Source organism: Mauremys mutica, chromosome 7 (genome assembly GCF_020497125.1).
Source record: "Mauremys mutica isolate MM-2020 ecotype Southern chromosome 7, ASM2049712v1, whole genome shotgun sequence".
In the NCBI taxonomy this organism is placed as follows: Eukaryota; Metazoa; Chordata; order Testudines; family Geoemydidae; genus Mauremys; species Mauremys mutica.
The window spans coordinates 915,951-934,440 of record NC_059078.1 but is presented as its reverse complement, the minus strand read 5'-3'; the positions used below and the strand labels follow the sequence as shown (position 1 = coordinate 934,440).

The 18,490-nt window shown below is 62.4% G+C and overlaps 3 protein-coding genes across 4 annotated transcripts in view; 1 reads left to right on the top strand and 2 right to left on the bottom strand.

Annotated features, from left to right (window-relative positions):
* IL17RE (interleukin 17 receptor E) overlaps window positions 1-362 on the bottom strand; it is a 30,886-nt gene extending 30,524 nt beyond the window's left edge. The window contains exon 1 of the mRNA XM_045025170.1: window positions 198-362. Coding sequence (XP_044881105.1) covers window positions 198-302 — 105 coding nt within the window. The 5' untranslated portion in view covers window positions 303-362. The remainder of the gene's footprint in view (window positions 1-197) is intronic.
* Window positions 363-3,841: 3,479 nt separating this feature from the next.
* On the bottom strand, window positions 3,842-7,514 carry JAGN1 (jagunal homolog 1). Its single transcript, XM_045025187.1, has 3 exons — window positions 7,388-7,514; window positions 6,243-6,351; window positions 3,842-5,670 (listed from the first exon to the last, which is right to left on the bottom strand). Exons 2-3 carry the CDS (start codon window positions 6,329-6,331, stop codon window positions 5,208-5,210), a joined length of 552 nt encoding a protein of 183 aa, XP_044881122.1. The 5' UTR covers window positions 6,332-6,351; window positions 7,388-7,514; the 3' UTR covers window positions 3,842-5,207.
* Window positions 7,515-11,336: 3,822 nt separating this feature from the next.
* RPUSD3 (RNA pseudouridine synthase D3) lies at window positions 11,337-18,407 on the top strand. 2 transcript variants are annotated; one of them, XM_045025184.1, is made up of 9 exons: window positions 11,337-11,415; window positions 12,086-12,204; window positions 12,433-12,477; window positions 12,675-12,771; window positions 13,073-13,180; window positions 14,765-14,849; window positions 15,000-15,126; window positions 15,343-15,482; window positions 16,323-18,407. In XM_045025184.1, exons 1-9 carry the CDS (start codon window positions 11,366-11,368, stop codon window positions 16,503-16,505), a joined length of 954 nt encoding a protein of 317 aa, XP_044881119.1. In that variant the 5' UTR covers window positions 11,337-11,365; the 3' UTR covers window positions 16,506-18,407. The 2 variants fall into 2 exon arrangements, with proteins under 2 accessions (XP_044881119.1, XP_044881120.1); XM_045025185.1 differs by lacking the exon at window positions 14,765-14,849 and having other exon boundaries at window positions 13,036-13,180.
* The last annotated feature ends 83 nt before the right edge of the window (window positions 18,408-18,490 follow it).

Sequence of the window (18,490 nt, the reverse complement as noted above, 5' to 3'; positions counted from 1 at the left end):
CCAGGGCTGGTTCTCGTCCAGCTCCCGGGGAGAGCCCGGGCAGCGAGCGGGCCACGGAGCTGCCCGACCCGCCGCCTCCCCGTCTGCCCCGGCCCCTCGCCGCGGGGTGCCCGCCCGGGGCTCTGGGAGCGGGTGGATGCCGGGATGAACCCCCCGGCTCCGGCCCCGGCACCCCGCACCCCCCGCCCGGTCCTTACGAAGTTGGCGGTGACGCGGGGGCGCGGCGCTCCGGCCCGGGGCCCGGCCAGCAGCAGGACGGCGGCCAGCAGCAGCAGCAGGGCGCGGGGCGCGGGGCGCCCCATCAGCGGGGCTGGCGCATGGCTGCGCGGGGCGCACAGGGCACCCGGCTGGGCCGGCTCCGCCGCATTCCTGCCCGCCCCGCTTCATCATCGCGGGGCGGGGCGGGGCGGGAGCCGCCCCCCGGGGCCCTCCGCCCCCGGCAGCCCCGCACCGGGCTCTGCCTCTCGGCCGGATCAGGGGGCGCCCCCCGCCCGTGCTGGTGCCAAGGTACCTGGCGGGCGCCCAGGTGCGGCGGGGATGGGCGGCAGGATGGCGCTTGCCCCGCTGCCCTGGGCAGGAGGGCCCAGGATGGGCTGCCCGGGGCGGGGGGTGCCGAGCTCTGCTCTCACCTCGGCGGCAGGGGGCACAGCCGGTGCCAGGGGGACACAACCCCCCAGGAGAGCGCGGGGTGGCTCCTGCCAGGAGCTGCCCCCAGAAACACCCCCAGCAGCCGGGACACTGGGGCCAGGCCTGGGACCCTCAGGAGGAACAATCACCATGGGAGGTGCGCGCTCCCCACGAGGGAGCCCCCGTCTCGCCCAGGCCCAGTACATGCTGATGAGAATTCTCGCCAGCAGCCCGCGGATCAGTGAGGTGCAGGGCGCTGCCCCCCGAAAGCTCCCTGTCTCCCCACTGCCCCCCCGCCGCAGGCGCTGCCCCCCGAAAGCTCCCTGTCTCCCCACTGCCCCCCCGCCGCAGGCGCAGCCCCTCGGAAAGCTCCCTGTCTCCCCACTGCCCCCCCGCCGCAGGCGCTGCCCCCCGAAAGCTCCCTGTCTCCCCACTGCCCCCCCGCCGCAGGCGCAGCCCCTCGGAAAGCTCCCTGTCTCCCCACTGCCCCCCCGCCGCAGGCGCTGCCCCCCGAAAGCTCCCTGTCTCCCCACTGCCCCCCCGCCGCAGGCGCAGCCCCTCGGAAAGCTCCCTGTCTCCCCACTGCCCCCCCGCCGCAGGCGCTGCCCCCCGAAAGCTCCCTGTCTCCCCACTGCCCCCCCGCCGCAGGCGCTGCCCCCCGCAAGCTCCCTGTCTCCCCACTGCCCCCCCCGCAGGCGCTGCCCCCCCGAAAGCTCCCTGTCTCCCCACTGCCCCCCCGCCCCCGGCGCTGCCCCCCCTTTCGCTCCGTGTATCCCCAGTCCCCCCCGCGCAGGCGGAGCCCCCCCGCAAGCTCCGTCTCCCCACTGCCCCCCCCGCAGGCGCTGCCCCCCCGAAAGCTCCCTGTCTCCCCACTGCCCCCCCCCGCAGGCGCTGCTCCCCGCATGCTCCTTCTCCCACTGCCCCCCAACCCCCCCCCCGCAGGCGCTGCCCCCCCGCAAGCTCCCTGTCTCCCCACTGCCCCCCCCCCGCAGGCGCTGCCCCCCCGCAAGCTCCGTCTCCCCCCGGCCCCCCCCCGCAGGCGCAGCCCCCCCGAAAGCTCCCTGTCTCCCCACTGCCCCCCACCGCAAGCTCCATCTCCCACTGCCCCCCAACCCTCCCCCGTAGGCGCAGCCCCCCCGAAAGCTCCCTGTCTCCCCACTGCCCCCGCCGCAGGCGCAGCCCCCCCGAAAGCTCCCTGTCTCCCCACTGCCCCCGCCGCAGGCGCTGCCCCCCCGAAAGCTCCCTGTCTCCCCGCTGCCCCCCCGCAGGCGCAGCCCCCCCGAAAGCTCCCTGTCTCCCCACTGCCCCCGCCGCAGGCGCTGCCCCCCCCGAAAGCTCCCTGTCTCCCCACTGCCCCCGCCGCAGGCGCTGCCCCCCCGCAAGCTCCCTGTCTCCCCACTGCCCCCCCGCAAGCTCCCTGTCCCCCCACTGCCCCCCCCCGCAGGCGCAGCCCCCCCGAAAGCTCCCTGTCTCCCCACTGCCCCCCCCGCTGGTTCAGCCCCCCCGAAAGCTCCCTGTCTCCCCACTGCCCCCCCGCCGCAGGCGCTGCCCCCCCGAAAGCTCCCTGTCTCCCCACTGCCCCCGCCGCAGGCGCTGCCCCCCCGAAAGCTCCCTGTCTCCCCACTGCCCCCCCGCCGCAGGCGCTGCCCCCCCGAAAGCTCCCTGTCTCCCCACTGCCCCCGCCGCAGGCGCAGCCCCCCCGAAAGCTCCCTGTCTCCCCACTGCCCCCGCCGCAGGGTAATGAGAACACGGCGGTTGACCTGGTTTCTTTCACGCTTCCTGTGAGACTGCAGCAGCCTGCACCGAACCCACGCAGCGGGCAGCACGTACGGCGGTAGCCTGCTCCTCACGTGGCGGCTGGGCTCGGTCCGGGGTGGGGGGTCCTGCTGTGCCCGGGCACAGAGCTGGCAGGAGAGCCCTGTGTTTGAAAGCGAACAGCCCAGCCCCCCAGCATCACTTAGTGAGAAGTTTGTAATATTGGTATAAAGGTAATAATTGGAGATATACCAATCTCCTAGAACTGGAAGGGACCTTGAAAGGTCATCGAGTCCAGCCCCCTGCCTTCACTAGCAGGACCAATTTTTGCCCCAGATCCCTAAGTGGCCTCCTCAAGGATTGAACTCACAACCCTGGGTTTAAGCAGGCCAATGCTCAAACCACTGAGCTATCCCTCCCCCCATGAAGCCAGTGCGCCTCAGTTTCCCCTCTGCTGCCTTGTTGCAGGGAGGGGGAGGGCTGTGTGCTCTGGGGCAGGCTAGCAGACAGAGGGAGAGTGTCCCCTCGCTGCCTGGACCTTAATCCCCACCATCAGTGGAGCAGGAGGAAGGCAACAGGGAATCCAGCACCTAGCAACCACAACCCCAGAGGGACCAGGACTCCCCACACGGAGCCGCAGCTCCCCAGCTGGGGAAGAGGGAGTTAAGCACTGGCTGCGGGAAGCGGGCGCCCCTGGGGGTCCGCCAGGGGATCAGACAGACGGGAGGCAGAACCATGCTCCATCACCCCACCCCACCCCACTCCCAGGCACAGCCCAAAGAACTGCCCCCTAAGGCAGGGTCACCCCAGCACCACAACTGGTATGTCCCTCCTCACCCAGGCCCTCCCGCCGCTTCTCTGGCCTGTCATTATGGTGCAGCCTCAGATCAGGACCACCTTCCTCCCCAGGCCCCCAAGGCACTCCCTCTACTGGCTGCTGAAACAGGCTCTCCCTCGCCCCAGCGCCGGGGAGGACAGGCAGAGCCCATAGCAATGGGGCAGGAGCAGGCACCCAAGCCGTTAGCTTCTCCAGCTGTATCACTGAGGCTAGTGGCAGGTGCACACGCGGTGGTACGAGCAGGCCTCTCTTCAGGGCGAACCGGCCTGTGCCCAACACCCTGCCCTGCAGCCACCCCACCAGGCCAGGGCCCAGCGCAGCATCTGAAAGGCTGGCCAGGGCCCAGGCATGGCGACAGGAGCCACCTGTAGCCATGGCTGGTTTCAGGAGGGGCAATAGGCTCATCTCTCAGAGGGTCACAGACGGGGGCTGGGAGGACAAAGACACTTTGGGGGGGGGGGCAGATCAGCAGGGGTCTAGACTCTGCCATCCCCAGGGTTTCTGGGGACCTGACAGCAGGACAGACTGGGGGGGGGGGAGCTAAGGGACACAAATCAACCCAGGGCAGTGAGGCTATCTGCCCATCCCCCACCCCCGGCAGACAGTGCTGGAGGCTGCATGCTCAGCAAGGTGGCTCTTTATTTCATCCTTTCTGGTCACTTATGTGGGAGAAGCAGCTTGTGCCAGTGCTGGGGGCGAGGGCAGCAGCCCAGCCCCTCTCGCAGCAAGCGACACCGGGGGCAACAGCCCAGCCCCTCTCGCAGCAAGCGACACCGGGGGCGCCGGTCCGACCCCCCTCCGCCCAAGTGCTGCCCCTCTCGCAGCAAGCGGCCCTGGGGGCAACGGCCCAGCCCCTCTCGCAGCAAGCGGCACCGGGGGCGCCGGCCCGACCCCCCTCCGCCCCAGCGCTGCCCCTCTCGCAGCAAGTGGCCCTGGGGGCAACGGCCCAGCCCCTCTCGCAGCAAGCGGCACTGGCCCGACCCCCCTCGGCCCCAGCCCAGCCCCTCTCGCAGCAAGCGGCACCGGCCCGACCCCCCTCCGCCCCAGCGCTGCCCCTCTCGCAGCAAGCGGCCCTGGGGGCAACGGCCCAGCCCCTCTCGTAGCAAGCGGCACTGGCCCGACCCCCCTCGGCCCCAGCCCAGCCCCTCTCGCAGCAAGCGGCCCTGGGGGCACCAACCCAGCCCCTCTCGCAGCAAGTGGCACCAGCCCGACCCCCCTCGGCCCCAGCCCAGCCCCTCTCGCAGCAAGTGGCACCGGCCCGACCCCCCTCGGCCCCAGCGCCGCCCCTCTCGCAGCCAGCGGCACTGGGGGCTGGGAGGCACCTGGCCTGAGACCATGGGCTCTCTGGTGACCCAGAGCTGCTCATTCCCAGGAGGAGGCATGGAATTCACCCAGCTGCGGGGGAAGGGAAGGCCCTGCATGCCTCCAGGGCAATCTGGGCAGGGCACTGGTGCAGACTGGGCCTCAGACACAGACATTGGCCCAGCACAGCATAAGCCACTGTGGGAGTGGGCAGCACCACGCCAACCACCGTCTGCAGCCCTGGGGCTGTGCCATGTTGTCAGACTTCAGCGCAGAGGCACTGCGGTCAGGGCACGTTTCTGCTCCATGAAATGGGGAGATCAGTAAGGGCTGGTGGCTGCCCCCAGGCCACTCCCATCATGCACGCCTCTCTCATCCCAGCCAACCAGAGCCACGTGCTGCCAGGGGACTTCTGGTGAGGGTACTCTGGTGGCATCAGGAGCTGCCCTCCTACCCAGCCCTGGCCCACCAGCCACTGAAGAACATTCAGTCACTGCCAGCCAGGGCTAAGGTTGGAGGAACCCTGAGCACACTCCGGCTGGGTGCCTGGCAGGGCAGCTCAGCCTACAGGGAGCTTTCAGTGTTTACCAGCAGAGCTGCCCAAAAATGGGGACCCCACCGTGGTGCCATCCAGCCCCTCCCCCCCCCCCCCGAGTCACACAGGTGTGTGGCTCCCAGTCCCTCTTCATTTCTTCTTCTTCTCCTGTGTGCTGGTGAACCAGGAGTCCAGGAGCTTCTTGCTGTAGTAGAGCTGCCAGCCGTGCACCTGCACCGCCACCACCACCAGCAGGTACATGACGGAGACGGCAGAAAAGCCGAAGATGAAGCGGTAGGCCTTGCCATGGCGGTAGAGCTGCTGCGCCATGGGGAACATCTCCATGCTGCCGTAGATGAGGGGTGCCACCGAGAACAGGCCTGTGCTGATCATGGACAGCACCAGGTAGCTGATGTTGTTGCGAGGGAAGGACATGAGGCCGAAGAGAGAAGGGATGATGCTGAGCAGGTAGGGGTACTCCCACTGGTAGGGCATGGCCACCTGGTCATGGGGCAGCAGCTTCAGGTGACCCACACACATCTGGGCCAGGAGCAGCAGCCAGATGGCCACCTGCATGTAGATCAGCTTCTTTATCTCGGACTTCAGGGCCACACTGTGGAGAGGGAGAAAGCCAGGGTCAGGGTAACACTTAGGCAAAGCTAGGGAGCCCACCGAAGTGGGAGGGGCAGGGCAGGAGGGACTCTGAGGCAGGAGAGTGAACCCAGGACCCCAACAGAGCGAGGCTGCCCCCTGCCAGCCAAAGCCACAAGCAGCTGCTTTGTGGAGGGAACACCCCTGGCAGGGGCAGGGCACTAGCCTGTAATGCTCACTCTGGTGGGAACTGCTCGTGAGCCAGAGCTGACGTGCACAGCCCCTTTGGCTTTCCTGTGGGCTGGGCAAGGAGGAGGTTGCACTGCAGCATAACAAACTTGCCCTGGACGGACACACACACCCCCCCCCACCACCCTGGCTTGGACCTTCAGGCCCTCAGACAGGTGCAGCGACCCTTGAATCCCAGCACACAGTGCCCTGGGGACAGACATACTCCAGGGAATGCCCAGCCATTCACGGACACCAGCTCAGTCCAGCTGGGCGGCTCCGCATCCTGCCCCAGCTCACTGGGCAGAGACCCGGAATGGGGTCCGGGGGTTCCACGGGCTCAACCCAGCCTGCACTCGGACCTACCTCATTTGGTAATGGGAGGCCACCCTCTCGCGATGCTGGTAGTCACTGCCATCAGTGCCCTCAGCCCGGGGGCCCGCACGGGAGGCCATGGTGCTAGGCAGCACAAGCCCTGCCAGAGAGATGGGCAGGGTGAGCCAGGGGGACATGCTGCCATTCGGGGTATGGACACCAGTACCCACAGGAGCTCTGTGCCCCGATCACCCTGTGGGAACATGGCAGGAATCCCAGGCAGGCCCAGCCGGGCACCACTGGTGAAAGCACATGGGATTACATGGATCATGTGACTGCGGGCAGCCACCCTGCCATAGCGGGGACCGGGTCTCCCAGCCACCCCCCCACCACACCCCATAGCTGGGGACCCCTCCCCCACCACCCCCCATAGCTGGGGATCCCCTCCCCCAGCCGACCCCACCACCACCCCCCGTAGCTGGGGATCCCCTCCCCCAGCCGACCCCCCCACACCCCCTGTAGCTGGGGACCCCTCCCCCAGCCACCCCCCACCACACCCTATAGCTGGGGATCCCCTCCCCCAGCCACCCCCCCACACATCCCATAGCTGGGGATCCCCTCCCCCTGCCTCCCACACCCCCATCCCATAGCTGGGGTTCCCCTCCCCCAGCCGCCCCCCCCCACCCCCCATCGCTGGGGATCCCCTCCCCCAGCCGACCCCCACCACACCCCATAGCTGGGGACCCCTCCCCCAGCCGACCCCCCCCACACCCTTTAGCTGGTGATCCCCTCCCCCAGCCACCCCCACACACACCCCGTAGCTGGGGATCCCCTCCCCCCGCCGACCCCCCCACACCCCCTGTAGCTGGGGACCCCTCCCCCAGCCACCCCCCACCACACCCTATAGCTGGGGATCCCCTCCCCCAGCCACCCCCACACACACCCCGTAGCTGGGGATCCCCTCCCCCAGCCGACCCCCCCCCCCCCCCGTAGCTGGGGATCCCCTCCCCCCCCCGCCCCCCCCCCCCCCCCCGCTCGCTGGGGATCCCCGCCCCCAGCCCACCCCCCCCACCCCATAGCTGGGGATCCCCTCCCCCAGCCACCCCCCCCCACACCCCATAGCTGGGGATCCCCTCCGATCCCCTCCCCCAGCCGACCCCCGGTCAGCCCCCCGCCCCCCATCCCCGCTCTCCCACCTGCCACGGACGGAGCCGGCCGTGCCCAGGACACTCTGTCACTCTCTATGGTATCGTCGGGCCCTTCTTGCCCGCAGGAGGCCAACTCTATGGTTACCCGGTGGCGGGCTTGTCTCCGCCGCGGGAGGTCCGGATCTATGGTTCTGCCTCCTGCCCAGGACGCAGCAGGGGAGGAGCGAGGGGCGTGTCCGCCGCCCGGGGGGCGGAGCGAGGGGCGTGTCCGCCGATCGGGGGGAGCTGTGCCGTCCCCTCCACTGCCCCCAGGCGGCTCAGGGCTTGTCCACACCGCACAGCTCCAGGGACGCAGCCGCGCCGCTAACACTCAGCCGGTGCCAACGCGCTTTGGCCGTACTTTGTTGGCACTTTTGCAGACAAAATACTTCCACCCCACGAGTGGCTTTAGCTTTGTCAGCAGGAGAGCGCCCCCGCCGCCAAAGCCGCGTTCACACTGCCACTTGCGTCGGCAAAACGTTTGTTTTGTGCGGGGGGGGGGGGGCTTCGCAACTTCGCAGAGAGAGGAAATGGGTGCTCTGCCGCCTTAGCTAACAGCCACTTGGCTTTCACCTCATGCACTAGAGCAGGGGTAGGCAATGGCACGTGAGCTGATTTTCAGTGGCACTCACACTGCCCGGGTCCTGGCCACCGGTCCGGGAGCGCTGCATTTTAATTTAATTTTAAATTAAGTTTCTTAAACATTTTAAAACATTATTTACTTTACATACAACAATAGTTTAGTTATATATTATAGACTTATAGAAAGAGGCCTTCTAAAGACACTAAAATGTATGACTGGCACGCGAAACCTTAAATTAAAGTGAATAAATGAAGACTCTAGACCTAGACAAATTAGAGGACTGGGCCAAAGGAAACCTGACGAGGTTCAACAAGGACAAGTGCGGAGTCCTGCACTTAGGACGGAAGAATCCCATGCACCGCTACAGACTAAGGACCGAGTGGCTAGGCAGCAGTTCTGCAGAAAAGGACCTAGGGGTTACAGTGGACGAGAAGCTGGATATGAGTCAGCAGTGTGCCCTTGTTGCCAAGAAGGCTAATGGGATTTTGGGCTGTATAAGTAGGGGCATTGCCAGCAGATCGAGGGATGTGATCGTTTCCCTCTATTCGACATTGGTGAGGCCTCATCTGGATACTGTGTTCAGTTTTGGGCCCCACACTACAAGAAGGATGTGGATAAATTGGAGAGAGTCCAGCAGAGGGCAACTAAAATGATTAGGGGGCTGGAGCACATGACTTATGAGGAGAGGCTGAGGGAACTGGGATTGTTTAGTCTGCAGAAGAGAAGAATGAGGGGGGATTTGATAGCTGCTTTCAACTACCTGCAAGAGGGTTCCAAGGAGGATGGATCTAGACTGTTCTCAGTGGTACCCGATGACAGAACAAGGAGTAATGGTCTCAAGTTGCAGTGGGGGAGGTTTAGGTTGGATATTAGGAAAACCTTTTTCACTCAGAGAGTGGTGAAGCACTGGAATGGGTTCCCTAGGGAGGTGGTGGAATCTCCTTCCTTAGAGGTTTTTAAGGTCAGGTTTGACAAAGCTCTGGCTGGGATGATTTAGTTGGGTTTGGTCCTGCTTTGAGCAGGGGGTGGGACTAGATGACCTCCTGAAGTCCCTTCCAACCCTGATATTCTATGATTCTACTCGGCATAGCACTGCTGAAAGGTTGCCAACCCCTGCACTAGAGGCTCATGCACTAAGCTCCAGAGGTTCCAGGATCAATCCCGGCCGACAACGGCAGGGGTCTGTCGGCGTTACACGTGCTCTTTGGAGATGCTGAGGAAGGCTGAGCTGGGCTAAGGGGTCTCCTCCCATCAGCTGAAAGGCTGCACTCAAAGAGTAAAAAGAACGAGGCGTCCTTGTGGCACCTTAGAGACTAACGAATTTATTTGGGCAAAAACCCACTTCATCAGATGCATGCAGTGGAAAATACAGTAGGAAGATAGATATATAGATATATATACACACAGAGAGAACATGAAAAAATGGGTGTTCCCATACCAACTCTAATGAGACTAATCGAAAAGGTGGGCTATTAGCAGGAGAAAAAAAACTTTTGTAGTGATAATCAGGGTGGCCCATTTCCAACAGTTGACAAGAAGGTGTGAGTAACAGTAGAGGGAATATTAGCATGGGGAAATAGTTTAGTTTATGTAATGACTCATCCACTCCCACTCTTTATTCAATCCTAATTTAATGGTGTCCATTTTGCAAATTAATTTTGCCAGCAATGTCCCTCTGCCATGTACATTGGCCAAACCAGACAGTCTCTACGCAAAAGAATAAATGGACACAAATCAGACGTCAAGAACAATAACATTAAAAAACCAGTCAGAGAACACTTAAAGCTCCCTGGTAACTCTATTACAGACTGAAAAGTCGCAATTATTCAACAAAAAAACTTCAAAAACAGACTCCAGCGAGAAACTGCAGAACTGGAATTAATTTGCAAACTGGACACTATTAAATTAGGCTTGAATAAAGAGTGAGACTGGATGAGTCATTACACAAACTAAACTATTTCCACATGCTAATGTTCCCCCTACTGTTACTCACTCCTTCTTGTCAACTGTTGGAAATGGGCCATCCTGATTATCACTACAAAAGTTTTTTTTTCTCCTGCTGATAATAGCTCATTTTATTCGATTAGTCTCATTACAGTTGGTATGGCAACACCCATTTTTTCATGTCCTCTGTATATATATTTTCCTACTGTATTTTCCACTCCATGCATCTGATGAAGTGGGCTGTAGCCCACAAAAGCTTATGCTCCAATAAATGTCTTAGTCTCTAAGGTGCAACAAGTACTCCTCATTCTTTTTGCTGATAGAGACTAACACAGCTACCACTCTGGAACTCAAAGAGTAGTTATCAGTGGATCACTGTGAAAGCAGGAGACCATCGCTAGTTGGGTTCCACCGGGGTCAGGCCTGGGTCCAGTACTAGTCAATATTTTTATTAATAACTTGGATAATGGAGGGAGATGCGCTTATAAAATCTGCAGGTGACACTGTTAGGCCTGAATAAAGATGTAGCACAAAACCAGTTGTGCCAACCTGACTGAAGTCAGGCTAACAGAGGTTTCTGGGTAATCCCAGAGTGGAATACTGAGAAGCAGCATTGTCTCACAAAGCCCTGGGAAAGAGTGAGATAAGTGAGGGGCTGGTACCAGCTGTGTTGTGTTAAGAAACAGTGTTTGAAGAACTGATAAGAAACACAAGCATCTCACAGTTCTGACTCTAACTCCCTGGTTTAGTGTTCACATTCCTAACCTTTGGCGCTTGTTGAGATATTAACAATTTAATGCTGTAGAGACTAGGCACGTGTCTATATTAAAAGGTGTCTAATTTCTAGTTGTTAGACAAAGGGGGTGGGTTGCTCAAGTGAATGATCTATGACGTAATAAAACTGTCTATATAGGCTAGTACTAAGCTGTAAAGGGGGGCTGGTTCTCTGCGGATACGGGCTGTTCTCTATTGACGCGAGCACTTGTCAATAAAGAGCTTCTGCTCGGACCTTGCTGGTGTTGCCTGTCTCTCTGCGGTCAGACAACGAACTTCGCTGTCGGGGTTCGAGCCCCTGACAACACCAAGCTGGGAGGGGTTGCAAGCACTGTCGAGGGCGGGATTAGAATTCAAACGGACCGTGGGAAACGGAGAATTGGTCTGAATTCAACAAGATGGAATTCAATGGCGGGCAAAGCGCTTCACTGGGGAAGGAAAAGCCAAACGCTCAGCTACACAGTGGGGACAGAGCAGACCCCCCCCCGCAGAACCACCCGGCCCGGCCCGTCCCCTTCCAGGGGCCCGTCCGCACCAGCCCCCGCGGGCAGCGATCCCTCGGCGGGCGATTGATCGCGCCTAGTCTGGGGGGACGGGGCGGGGCCGAGCTGTGCGGGCACTTCCGGCTCCCCAGCGCCTGCCCCCCTCGGCCCCGCCCCTCCCGGCTGGCCCCGCGCACGCGCTAAATGGCGGCGCCTCGGCTCCTGCTCCGCGCGGGGGGGAGACCCCGGGCCTGGTGAGCCGGGCCGGGCCAGGCCATGCGGGGGCTGGGAAGGGGGGAAAGGGTCTGTGGGGGGCTGTTCAGGGGAAGGGGGCTGTGGGGGGGAAGGGGAGGGGGCGGTGTGGGGGGCTGTTTGGGGGAAGAGGAGGGAGGCTGTGGGGAAGGGGCTGTGTGGGGTGTGGGGGGCTGTTCGGGGGGAGGGGAGGCTGTGTGGGGTGTGGGGGGCTGTGTGGGGGAAGGGGCGGTGTGGGGCGTGGGAGGCTGTTCAGGGGAAGGGGAGGGGGGCTGTGGGGGGGAAAGGGGCTGTGTGGGGGAAGGGGAGGGGGCGGGGTGGGGGGCTGGGTGGGGGAGGAGGAGGGAGGCTAAGGGGAAGGGGTGGTGTGGGGCGTGGGGGGCTGTTCAGGGGAAGGGGAGGGGGGCTGTGGGGGGGAAAGGGGCTGTGTGGGGGAAGGGGAGGGGGCGGTGTGGGGGGCTGTTTGGGGGAAGAGGAGGGAGGCTGTGGGGAAGGGGCTGTGTGGGGCGTGGGGGGCTGTTCGGGGGGAGGGGAGGGGGGCTGTGTGGGGCTGTGCCGCAGTTGCCCCTGGGAGGGGTCGGGGGGTGTTGCTAGGACTAGACATGGTTCCTGTCTCCACCCCAGCAGGCCTGGCTCATGGTCCCAGCTCCCCTCACTCTTTCCTTCCCCCAGGTACCAGCAGCCCCTGAGGCCGGGGGGCCCGGGCAGAGGTAGCATCCTGGGGCCAGCCGGACCATGGAGCCGGCAGGAGGCGCTGGGGCTGCTGGAGGCAGCGGTTGTGTATCGGGCAGGTACTGGGGCAGCGCGGGGGGCAGAGGGGAATCAGCCAGACCCTGCTGTGCAGGGAGATGGGGCTGCTGAGGCCTGGGTGGGAGGGCGCTGGCTGCTCGGCGGGTGTGGCTATGGGCAAGGGGCCTGGGCCTGGGTCTCTGGGCTGGCTTTAGCCCAAGAAGAGGGGGTTTCGGATGCCGGGGAGGATTGCCCGGCCTTCCCTGACCTAGTCTGTTCTCTTGTTGCAGGGCCACTGGTGGCCGTCAGCAAGCCCCCGGGCCTGGCTGTGACAGGTGAGTGCTTGGGGTTCACTTCTCCCATGTGCTGGGCCTTGCTTGTCCCTCCGCTCCCGGCCTGAGGGGGAACTGAGGATGTTCCCATGGCCACCCACAGCCCCAAGAGCAGGAGGAGTGACACTTGGCAGGTGGGGGGGTGTCAGGCTGGCAATGCATGCTCATGGCTCCTTCCCTGTGCCCCCCTCCTGTCCCAGGCAGTCCAGGGCAGCTGAGTTTGGTTTCACTGCTCCCAGATCTGAGCCAGAGGCTGTCCCTCCCTCCTGAGCTCCACGTGGTCAAAACAGCTGGGAAGTAAGTGACTGGGGAAGGGCCAGGGATCGGCTCCCCAGGGAGAGGAGGGGGTGCTTGGTCATTGGTTGCTGGGGCGGGCCAGGAGAGGGAGGGAAGGAGGCTGGCTGGTTGCGGGGAATGGGAGGGCACGGGCCTGGTTGGTGTGGGTAGGGGAGGGAGGGGCCCTGGGGGGTGGGGAGGGAGGGGCTGGTGGGGGTGGAGGGTGCTGGGGAACAGGGCGCTGCCTCTCCATAGCTCAGTGCTGTGTTCCCATCTCCGGTGCTGTCTGTGCCTTGGGACTGAATCTGATGCCCCCCTCCAGAGACGGTTCTGGCCTTGTGCTTCTCTCCGGCTGCCCTGGCACCACGCAGCAGCTCCATGCATTCTTCACGCAGCTCCGGAGAGCAGGGCGCCCCCCTGCCACTTACCGGTGAGTGGGCTCCATTCTGCAGAGTGCTCTGTCCCTCTCCTGCAGCGGGGTGCCTGGCTGTGTGCCAGAGACTGCGCTGTCCTGCAGCTCTAGGGTGCTGACTTAGAATCATAGAATCTCAGGGTTGGAAGGGACCTCAGGAGGTATCTAGTCCAACCCCCTGCTCAAAGCAGGACCAAACCCAACTAAATCATCCCAGCCAGGGCTTTGTCAAGCCTGACCTTAAAAACCTCTGAGGAAGGAGATTCCACCACCTCCCTAGGTAACCCATCCCAGTGCTTCACCACCCTCCTAGTGAAAAAGTTTTTCCTAATGTCCAACCTAAACCTCCCCCTCTGCAACTTGAGACCATTACTCCTTGTTCTGTCATCTTCTACCACTGAGAACAGTCTAGATCCATCCTCTTTGGAACCCCTTTTCAGGTAGTTGAAAGCAGCTATCAAATCCCCCCTCATTCTTCTCTTCTGCAGACTAAACAATCTCAGTTCCCTCAGCCTCTCCTCATAAGTCATGTGCTCCAGCCCCCTAATCATTTTTGTTGCCCTCCGCTGGACTCTCTCCAATTTATCCACGTCCTTCTTGTAGTGTGGGGCCCAAAACTGGACACAATACTCCAAATGAGGCCTCACCAGTGCTGAATAGAGGGGAACGATCACATCCCTCGATCTGCTGGCAATGCCCCTACTTATACAGCCCAAAATGCCATTAGCCTTCTTGGCAACAAGGGCACACTGTTGACTCATATTCAGCTTTTCGTCCACCGTAACCCCTAGGTCCTTTTCTGCAGAACTGCTGCCCAGCCATTTGGTCCCTAGTCTGTAGCAGTGCATGGGATTCTTCCGTCCTAAGTGCAGGACCCTGCACTTGTCCTTGTTGAACCTCATCATATTTCTTTTGGCCCAATCCTCTAATTTGTCTAGGTCCCTCTGTATCCTGTCCCTACCCTCCAGCGTATCAACCACTCCTCCCAGTTTAGTGTCACCTGCAAACTTGCTAAGGGTGCAGTCCACACCATCCTCCAGATCGTTAATGAAGATATTGAACAAAACCGGCCCCAGCACCGACCCTTGGGGCACTCCACTTGATACTGGCTGCCAACTAGACATGGAACCATTGATCACTACCCGTTGAGCCCGACCATCTAGCCAGTTTTCTAGCCACCTTACCGTCCATTCATCCAGCCCAGACTTCTTTAACTTGCTGGCAAGAATACTGTGGGAGACTGTATCAAAAGCTTTGCTAAAGTCCAGAAATAGCACATCCACTGCTTTCCCCTCATCCACAGAGCCGGTTATCTCATCATAGAAGGCAATTAGGTTAGTCAGGCATGACTAGCCCTTGGTGAATCCATGCTGACTGTTCCTGATCACTTTCCCCTCCTTTAAGTGGTTCAGAATTGATTCCTTGAGGACCTGTTCCATGATTTTTCCAGGGACTGAGGTGAGACTGACTGGCCTGTAGTTCCCCGGATCCTCCTCCTTCCCTTGTCCCGCTCATCTCCCGTTTTCTGCCCTGTGAGCCCCGGAGCCCAGAGAGTACAGCTGCCTTGTGATCCCCCCTCTCTCTCCTGCCCCCCCCCCCCAGCGCTGTCACTGCCGGGATCCCAGCTGCCGTGGAGGGGGAGATCCGCACAGGACTGAAGCTGGAGCAGGTTGGGGACCTGCAGCTGGTAAGGAAAGGGTTAAATCAGCTGTGTGTTCTGGGGGGCTGTGGAGCTCTGTGGGGGCAGGGTGTGTCCTGGGGGCAATGGGCTGTGGGGCCTGGCCAGTCCCTCCGGCTCCAGCCTCTCCCTGAGAGGGTGGCTCTGCTCTGGTTGCAGGTGGTGCCGGTGGCTGCCCCGTCCCGACGGGAGGTGGAGAGGAAGGAGGTGAAGCAAACCCTGACTCGCTACAAGGTGCTGGGCGTGGCTCCGGGCTGTGGCCTGGTGCAGCTCCAGCCCATGACAGGTGGGGAATGGGCCCCGTGTTCACCTCTTCCTGACAACCCTGCCCAGCGGGGCCCCAGATGGGGGTGGGGGGTGGGGGGCTAAACTGGGACGTCTCCTGCCGTCCTTGTCAGGGAGGGGCTCTGGGCAGGAGGGGTTGAGGGTGCATTTGCTGCCCATGGATTGGGGGAGGGTGTGGGGGAGGTACTCGTATTAACCCCGACTCTCCTTGCCACAGCCTTTCCTGGCCAGCTCCTGGTGCACCTGACGCTGCTGCTGTGTCCTGCGCTGGGTGACCACGTGTACTCTGCCCGTGTGGGCACCGTCCTGGGGGAGCCCTTCCTGCTGCCTGTGGGGAGTGCTCTGCCACGCACACAGGTACCAGGCTCTGCCCCGCCACGGGAATCCCTTTGCTGGCTGCGCGCTGCGGTCCCACGGCTCGGGTTGGCCTCGGGAAGCCAGTCATTGCTGAGCCCTGCATGCAAAGCCCCCAGTCAGCCCAGCATGCAGGGCAGTTTGCCTGGTCTGCCATGGAGGGGACCAGGGCTGGGATAGCAGGGGCTGCGGGTCAGGAATGAGGGGCATCTCTGAGTGAGTGACTGTAGCACTTGCCAGACTGGCTGAGAGCTGGGGGTCCCCTGGCCCAGCATCCAGACCAGATGCTGCAGAGGAAGGGGTTCGACCTGCCTCACACAAGGCCTCCTCCTGGTGTCTGGGAGCTGGTTGAATATCCCGTCTTCGCTGCCTACCATCTAGTCCTTCTCCATGTCCTCAGGGCCATCCTGTGGCTGAGAGTTCCACAGATGATTTATGCATTGTGTGACTGTTTCCTTTTCGCAGTTTAGAATTTCACTGTGTGTCCCTGTGTCAGGAGCTGGGAGTGTCTAATCTCCCTGTCTTCCTTCTCCAGCCCCCTCTTACTCACCTTAGTCCATGCTAGCAATCCCAGTCTTCAGTCGCTCTTCAGAGGAGGGTTTTCAGCCTCAGATCCTGCAGCCTCTGCACTGTTGTGTGGGATGGGCTGAGGATCCCACTTGGGCAGCCACTGATTGTACTCTCTCCCCCTCCCCCCCTTGTGTGCTGCCAGCTGGCAGAGCTGGGGCCTGGCCCGGGCCGCTTCCTGAGTGCCACGTTCAGTCACCAGAGGGGATCCCTGCTGTACCGCACGGGGGTGCGACTCGAGGGCTCTTGGCTCCATTTCTCTCTCCCTTTCTGCAGGTCCTGGGTGAGCAGCTGCTCCGCAGGCTGCGCCTCACTCAGCAGCTGCTGCATCGCCTGCCACTGCATCTCCACCTGCACCAACTGCTCCTCCCGACAGCTATTCTCACTGCGCCGCCTCCGCCCTTCTTCCTCCAGACGCTCCGTCTGCTGGGACTCCCTGGGGGCCAGAGTGCACCGTGACCGGGTGCCCCCTGGGGTGGCCCTGCTCAGCTGGACCCACCCTGACCCAGAAGGCCACAGAAGCAAGAGGCAGGCCCAGCTCTGTGGCAGAGAGGCCATTTCCCAAGCGGAAAAGGAGCAGAACTCACCCCTGGGGCTGCTGCTAGCAGAGCTCTAGGTTTGGGCTCTGCATCCCGCTGGTGGGACTCCCTGCAGGGATGGTCTCTGGGAAGGCTGGATAGCCGTGAACATGCCCCCTGCTCCGTGCAGGCTGGTGGTGCCCCTGGAGTGCTGCTCCAGACTCCTCCGCCTCGGTGCGGGGGCGGGCAGGACAGCCCCCTGGTGCCCCACCTAGGGTCTGCACTGCGCTCCCTGCCACCAGCAGCCTGGTTCTTGGGGTTAGCCACTCTGATCTTTACGTGGTCCAAACAGCGGAGCTCCCGTGAGCTGATCCTTCTGCCTCTCGGGACCTTTCCTGCTCTTCCCCAGGCCCCCCTCCCCCCATTTCTCAGCCATGCCAAACTGTTGGTTTGGGGTCTTGTCTCGTGGCCCCCTCTGGCACCTCTGCAAGGGCCTTGGTCCTCCCTGCCCATCCCATGTCCCCGTGTCTCCTTGCTGAGGCTGCCTGTGTCAGGGATGTTCAGCAGTGCATTAGGGACTGGGTCGGGTGCTCCCCCAGCGGCTGGGATCAGCAGCCCCTCCTTGGAGGCAGGACCCTCACTGCTGCTCCCATCTGCAGTTGTCCCATCAAAGCAGTGTGTCCCCAGCTACGCCCCTGCTGTTCCCTTGTGCTAGTGGGGCTGGGGTTACAGGCAGCTGGCTGGGCAGAGGAGGGCTGCCACCGCCTGGCAGGGGTGCTCCCTATAGCTAGCCTGGGGGGCGGCCCGGCTGCGTGCAGACACAGCATAGCCCATCTCCCAGTGACGCTCCATGCGGCGACAGCACCTCACCCCACACCCTGGGGAGGGGTGTCTCCGAGCAGCTTTAAAGCCCTGGGGGTGCTGGCACCATGCTCCTGGGTGGGTGGGGCTAAAGCCCTGAGGGGAGGGACTGAAAGATCCAGGCCCCCCCAGCCCAGCAGGCTTCACAAGGGGAGATGGCAGCAGTGAGCATGTCCCAGGAGCCCTTGAACTGGCTGCCACTAGGAATAAGCTGTTGCAAGGAGCTGTGAGCAGTAGCGGTTAATTTCCCTCTGCTGGGTGTGAGGCTGTCCTGGGGGGTGCAGCAGTAACCGCTCCCCCTGCAGGTCGAGCTGAACTGGGCCTGGAACCAGGCCCAGCTTGGAGGTGAGTCCTACTGCCATGGCCCTGCCAGCCTCTTCCTGGCCAGAGAGCAGAAAGCCGCCTGGGAGAGGCAACTTCTCTGGCCCGGGCCCTGCCTGTGAGTGTGGCCTTCAGGGGCTTCTCCCAGGAGGGCAGGCCCCCTTGGGCCATCTTCATGGCCCTGGAGCCATTAGAGCAGCGGGGCCAGCACAGACCCCCTGCGATCCCGTGCGTTAGAACCAGGGTATGTTCTGTGTATGTGCCCTGACTGCATCCGAACCATGGTGCCAGATCCTCCCAGGCAAGGGCAAGTGCAGGTGGGGGGCTCTGGCTTTCTGGTGTTTGCACTCCCGTGTCGTCCTGGGGTGGTTCGGGGAACCCTGTACACAGCAGGAAAGTGCTGGATCACTGGACACCTCCAGGTAGGTGGAGTTTGCCCTGGGCTGTCAGGTTGCGCCCTCCAGCCCAGGGAGAGGGGGCAGTGGTACCCCGGGGACGGCTCTGCTAGCCCAGTGGCTACGCTAAGGAGGGGCCTGGGCTGGGAGCAGTTGAATCCCCAGGTGCTAGAGGTGGGGTTTTATAAATGCTGAGGAGCTGCCTGTTTTGGTTAGACGTAGTCATCACATGACAGAATCTTTAATTAAAGCTGAATCTTTAATTCCTGGAGACTCCAGGCCCATGCTCGAGGGTTGGGAACCCAAGGGGGCCCTTTCTGCCTGTAGGCCCGCGACTCCCATGATTCAC

Bases quoted from the DNA above. Each gene is read 5' to 3' on its own strand.
- JAGN1 (XM_045025187.1), bottom strand. From the start codon at position 6,331: ATGGCCTCCCGTGCGGGCCCCCGGGCTGAGGGCACTGATGGCAGTGAC. The intron at 5,671-6,242 runs GTAGGTCCGAGT...CCCTCTCCACAG, and splicing joins GCCTCCCATTACCAAATGAG to TGTGGCCCTGAAGTCCGAGA.
- RPUSD3 (XM_045025184.1), top strand. From the start codon at position 11,366: ATGGCGGCGCCTCGGCTCCTGCTCCGCGCGGGGGGGAGACCCCGGGCC. The intron at 11,416-12,085 runs GTGAGCCGGGCC...TCCTTCCCCCAG, and splicing joins GGGGGGAGACCCCGGGCCTG to GTACCAGCAGCCCCTGAGGC. The intron at 13,181-14,764 runs GTGAGTGGGCTC...CCCCCCCCCCAG, and splicing joins CGCCCCCCTGCCACTTACCG to CGCTGTCACTGCCGGGATCC.